The sequence below is a fragment of the Tupaia chinensis genome, unplaced genomic scaffold (assembly GCF_000334495.1).
Source record: "Tupaia chinensis unplaced genomic scaffold, TupChi_1.0 Scaffold000438_1, whole genome shotgun sequence".
NCBI classification, from domain to species: domain Eukaryota; kingdom Metazoa; phylum Chordata; class Mammalia; order Scandentia; family Tupaiidae; genus Tupaia; species Tupaia belangeri.
Window position 1 is genome coordinate 1,445,617 of NW_006159943.1, and position 5,896 is coordinate 1,451,512.

Consider the following 5,896-nt stretch of genomic DNA (forward strand, 5'->3'; position numbering starts at 1 on the left):
GTGTGAGGGTAAGAGCCGCGGGGAAGTTGGCGCCGCCATGGAGCCTGCCCCTCCTCTCTCCTCAGGGCGCATCTCTGCAGAGGGGCTGGGGGCCAGCGTGGTCTCTCTGAGCAGCGAGAACCCCTACGCCACCAATCCGCGACCTGCCCAGCCTGCTGGGGGGGGCCCGGGAGAGCAGCTACATGGAGATGAAGGGGCCCCCCTCGGGGGCTCCCCCTCGGCCGCCTCCTCAGCACCGGGAAAGCAAGAGGAAGCGGCAGCCCGACCCACAACAGGACCGCGTGACGCCCCCTGACCCACGGTGAGCGCCAGACAGGGAGAGGGACGCAGAGGGGCGGCCCGAGGGGAGAATAAGGTGGCGGCAGCAAGTCCTTGGAGCTCAAACTCAAATACGGGGAAGTCACGTGGCCTCTCAGAGCTGGGGTCTGAAGTGGCGGGGCAGCACTTGAGTGCTGGAGTTGGTTCCCAGAAACGCAGGGGACAGGGCAGGTGACAGAGTGCTGTCATATCCTGTGGGTAGGCGGGGACCACTGGCAGCCGAGGAGCTGAGAGGGGCACCGGCCTCTGCCCGGGTGTATCTGCTTCTCTTTGGGCAGAAGAGGCCAGAGAAGGGAGGAGTGGAGGAAGGGGGCACCACCGCCATCACCCTGTACCCCTCTGCCTCCAGACCGAGACTCAGTGGGCTCCCAGCCCCCGCTGCCTCCAGGCCTGCCCCCTGGCCACTACGACTCGCCCAAGAACAGCCACATCCCTGGACACTATGACTTGCCTCCGATACGGCATCCCCCGTCACCCCCACTTTGGCGCCAGGACCGCTGAGGAGCCCAGATGGTGTGGCAGAGGCCAGCACGCCTGGCCTTAGGACCCAAGGCTGGGGACAGAGCCTGGCATGCCCTGCCAGGAGCAGGGAGGGGCCGGCAGGCCATGAGCACGTGTACCTGCCTTAGAGGAAGTGGGTGGACAGCCGGGAGCCTGGTCCAGGTTCCAGCATGGAGACACCGGCCTGCAGACATCTGCTTCCCTCCCCTGGCGCCGCTCCCCAAGGCCCCCAGGGCCCCATGTACATCAACTGGTGGGTCAGGTTCAGTGGTGTGATGACTGACCAGTCTGACTTCAATGTGTACTGGGTACCTTTTCCTTGCACGCTGAGTAGGGCAGTGTGTGTGTGTGTGTGTGTGTGTGTGTGTGTGTGCGTCAGGCCATGAGCACGTGTACCTGCCTTAGAGGAAGTGGGTGGACAGCCGGGAGCCTGGTCCAGGTTCCAGCATGGAGACACCGGCCTGCAGACATCTGCTTCCCTCCCCTGGCGCCGCTCCCCAAGGCCCCCAGGGCCCCATGTACATCAACTGGTGGGTCAGGTTCAGTGGTGTGATGACTGACCAGTCTGACTTCAATGTGTACTGGGTACCTTTTCCTTGCACGCTGAGTAGGGCAGTGTGTGTGTGTGTGTGTGTGTGTGTGTGTGTATGCGTGTGCGGTTTCAGAGGGGTACTTAGGCAGACGCCATCTACGTAGTTGAAGGCAGCCCAAACCCAACAAGCTCCAGCAGTGGCCGCTGACAGGCTCCCTGCCTGCCCCGGGTAACTCTCCCACCTGCTGCCCAGGATGCAAGCTGGTCAGGGCCCTCCCTGAGAGGATGCATGGGCACCTCTTTGCTCTTGGGTCAGAGTCAAAAGGCATTTTGTTTGTTTAATTTTGTGTACACTGTGTACACTGCGCCAGAGAGAGAGGGAAAGTGAGAAACCAGTCCCGGGGGGATGGCCACGCCGCAAGTCCTTCCTTCTTCATTCTTTTGGGATTCTGGGCACACGTGCACACAAAGGCCAGTGTGCTGCCTGGTCTGGGACTCGAACCACAGTCAGCCAGGTAGGATTTAGCTGGCTTAACCACCATGCTACCTGGCTGGTTCCTAGAGTCAAAGCCTTAAAGGCCCTGGTGGCCTGGCCCATCTCTCTCTCTGGCCTTACCTTGAGCTGTGTTCCCTGTCACTCTGCCCCAGCTGCTCTGGCCTTTAGGTCCCCCTATCTGCCACCTTTCTTCCTCCCCAAGGGACTTGCACCTCTGGAGTGCTCCCCCCCCCACTCGTTACCTGCAGACCTCCTTCGTAGCAGTGAGGGCAGCGTATTCAGTCATGAGGTGCCTGCAGAAAGCCCCAGGTGCCAGCACCTCCACCGGCTGCTTCTCTAGGTGATGGCCCCTTACTCCCTGCCTCCCCCTAGACTGTAAGCTCCCACGGGCAGGACTCCTGAATTTATGCTCAGCATCTGTTTCCCCGGCACGTAATAGATGCTCAATAAATGCTCCCATAAAGGCTGTGTGCTGAGTGAATGAAGGGGCCCTCCAGGTTGTGGTGAACTGAAGGAGCCAACTGCTCTGAGAGTTAGCGGATTGGCATGTCAGAGGCCCCCCTTTAGGGGAAGGATGGAATTTCTACACACAGCACAAAGGTGGGCAGGGGCAGGGTGGAACGGAGCCCACGGAGGCTGGATGCGGGATGGCTGATGGGAGCAAGTATACTCAAAAAGGCCTGGTGAGGCGGAAGGGCAGGCAAGGGTCTCCACTAGTGCCCATGAGGATTGCGAAGCCAAGATTTGTAAGGAGCTTGACCTGCCCGCCCGTCGACCCATTCGCACCTCCAGGAGGATGGGGTTGGGAACAGAAAGCGAGCTCCCCACGGCTGGGCGGGTCTCCAGCACCCTTTCCACCAGGTGCTCTCCCCCTGCAGGATAAGCGGGTGGACCCCGAACAGTGGGCCTGCACCCACCGGACCCTCCCTTCCTAGCGTGCTCATCCTGCAGCCTTCCCTCTGAGGCTCAGGCACCCGGGTGACTTGGGATCAGCCAGCACCAGCCCTATCCCTCCCCTCTGCTCCCATCTGGGGTCCGCCCGCCCTTCGCCCTCAACCACAGCTCCGCCCAGCTCCTGGGTCACCCCAGCCTCTCTCCTTTTGCACAGGCTCAGCCTGGCCTGGCCCTTCAGGGTTCGCCTGCTCCTGTGACCTCCGGTCACCCTAGTTTTCTGCCCAGTTCGCCCCGGCCGGACCCTTCTCTCTTGCCCTAGCTCCGTCTCTCCGCAGGCTCTTTGCACCCCAGGCCCGGACCTTGCGGCGTCCCCTGTGGGCCCCGCGCGCCCTGCGGTTGCCCCTTTGCCGCGGCCCCGCCCATCTCGCGCGGTTGTCTTGGAGAAGGGACGCTGAGGCTTCGCAGCCCATGGCTGGGAGGGTTGACTGAGTGGACGCCGAACAGAGACCTCTGATTCAGCCACGACCACGGTGAGCCCCCCAGAGTCGGGTCCTGCTTCCCGGCCCCCACGAGGACCCCAGGAGCACCAGCATGGCGAGCGAGTCGAGCGCGCAGGCGCTCTCACCCAGGGCCCCGCGTCCGGGAGCCCAGAAGTCGTCCGGCGTGGTGACCAAGAAGGGAGATCGTGCGGCCAAGGAGAAGCCGGCCACCGCCCTGCCGCCGGTGGGCGAGGAGGAGCCCAAAAACCCTGGTACGCTGGCGGCAGGGTTGGGGGATCGAGCCTCCAGGTGCGGCTCTGCGGGTTTCCATCTGCCACTCACTGTCGGCTTAACTGAACTGAAGTACTTACCTCAGCTTGCTAGGCGATTCAACTGAACTTTCTTAAAAAAAAAAAGTATTTAACTTTATTTAGTTATTGACCTATTTTTTAAAATAATTCTTTTTTGTAACTATTTATTTATTTTAATTTGACCAGAGGGGAGCAGAGAGAGAGGTAAAGTGAGAAAGAAAGCTGCCAGGTCTGGAACTCCAGCGCCCTCAACCACCATGCCATCTGCCAGCCCCCCTCCCCCCACCTTTTATTTATTTATTTTTTAATGTTTTTGCTATAGGGCTCGTTCGCTCGCCAAAAAGACAGAAAGAGACAGAGAGACAGAAAGCAAGAAATCACCCCCCGGGGGGATGGTCACGCTGCAATCCCTTCTCCTCCAGTCTCCTCTCGGGATCTTGGGCACGCACGCACATGTGCTGGGCATGAGTTTAAGCCACCGGGTCTGGGACTCGAACTGCCGTTGACTACATGGGAGTCTAGCAACATAGCAATTACACCAACTGCTGGTCCCTATTTGCCTATTTTAATTTGCCCAGAGATAGAGCAAGAGGGAAAGTGAGAAAGCAAGCTGCCAGGTCTGGGACTAGAACTGCGGCCAGCTATGTAGGAGTTCAGCGTCCGTAAACACCACGCCACCTGCTGGCACCACCTCAGTTTGGGATGCTGGCAGATGGAGACGTGTGGTGAGATACATGAAAGAGGGGAGCCCAGGAGGGCTGCCAGGTTGTCGGGCCTTTGAACAGTCATGCATTCACTCATTTGCTCGACTATTGCCTTTAGAATGCTGCCCTGTGGCCAGGTGTGATTCAGAAGGAAATGACACAGTGCTGCCCCCACGAGATTTACATCCTCCTAGAAAAGGAAGTCCATTAGAATTGTATAGTAGGGGGGAACAGGTGGCGGGCTTGGTGGTTAAGGCTGGACTCCTGCATGGTCTATAGCGGTTCAAATTCCGAATCCAGTGGCTTGAAAATCATGCTGGGCATGTGTGTGTAGCCAGCATCTCAGGAGGAGAATGGAGGAGAAGGGATTGCAGTGTGGCCATCCCCAGTGGGGGGTGATTTCCTACTTTCCTTCTCTCTCTCTCTTTTTTTTTTTTTTTAAGAGAGATTTTTGCTATAATGTACATGTACTTGATAGAGACAGATAGCAAGAAATCACACACCTCCCCACCCCAGGGAGGTGGCCACACCACAATCCCTTCTCCATCTCCTCTTGGGATTTTGGGCATGCGCACACAGGAGCCCCTTGTGAGTTTCGAGTCTGGGACTCGAACCGCAGTCGGCTAATGGGAGTCCAGTGACATAACCATTACACCATGTGCTGTACCCTCCTTCTCTTTTTCTTTTTAGAGAGAGATTTTTGCTATAGGGCACGTGCGCTTTCCAGAGAGACAGGGACAGAGAGACAAATTGAGAAATCACCCCCTTAGGGTGAAATCGCACCACAATCCCTTCTCTTCCACTCTCCTGTCAGGATCTTGGGCACACATGCACGTGCTCGACCTGAGTTTTAAGCTGCTGGGTCTGAGATTCGAACCTCAGTCAGCCAAGTGGAAGTCCAGGAAGTCCTCTGGTCTCACTTTCCCTCTCTCTGTCTCTCTGGCAAGCACATGTGCCCAACGGCAAAAACAAAACAAAACAAAGTAAACACTTGCGTAGAAAAAGTCATATAGGTAGAGATATAGTAGTTTTTGTTGCAAGTGATAGAACTCCAACCAAGGGGACCAGCAAATGGCATGGTGGTTGGGGCGCTGGACACTGCCATATGGCTCACCACAGTTCAAGTCCTGGACCTGGTGGCTTGCTTTCTCACTTTCTCTCTTTCTCTCTCTGGTCAAATTGAAATAAATGAATGAATAAATAAAATTGAATAAATCTTAAAGAAAGAACTCCAACCAAAACTAATTATGTACAACTAAGAATTTATCGGAAGGATTTTTTTAAAATTATTTTGAATTTTATTTATTCATTTACTTATTTTATTTTGATCAGAGAGCCACACACAGAGAGAGAAAGTGAGAAAAAAGCCACCAGGTCCAGGATTTGAACCAGGGTTGACCATGTGGGAATGTCCAGCACCTTGACCACCACACCACCTGTTGGTCCCCAGGATTCTTCTTTTTAAGAGGTTTTTAAGAGTGTGTGTGTTTGGGGAACCAGCAGTTAGCGTAATGGTTATGTCGCTGGACTCCCACGTAGTCGACCGCGGTTCGTGTCCCGGACCTGGTGACTTGAAACTCACACCGGGTGCGTGTGCGTGCGTGCCCAAGATCCCGAGAGGAGAATGGAGGAGAAGGGATTGCGGCGTGACCATCCCCCCT

At 56.6% G+C, this 5,896-nt stretch overlaps 2 protein-coding genes across 2 annotated transcripts in view; both read left to right on the plus strand.

Annotated features, from left to right (window-relative positions):
• The window catches only part of PEAR1 (platelet endothelial aggregation receptor 1), a 22,614-nt gene extending 21,426 nt beyond the window's left edge, over positions 1-1,188 (plus strand). The window contains 1 exon segment of the mRNA XM_027774485.1: positions 668-1,188. Coding sequence (XP_027630286.1) covers positions 668-819 — 152 coding nt within the window. The 3' untranslated portion in view covers positions 820-1,188.
• A 1,995-nt stretch (positions 1,189-3,183) lies between these two features.
• Positions 3,184-5,896, plus strand: part of LRRC71 (leucine rich repeat containing 71) — a 16,009-nt gene continuing 13,296 nt past the window's right edge. Inside the window, 1 exon segment of the mRNA XM_006155211.2 lies at positions 3,184-3,492. Within this exon segment, the coding sequence (XP_006155273.1) occupies positions 3,333-3,492 (160 nt within the window). The 5' untranslated portion in view covers positions 3,184-3,332.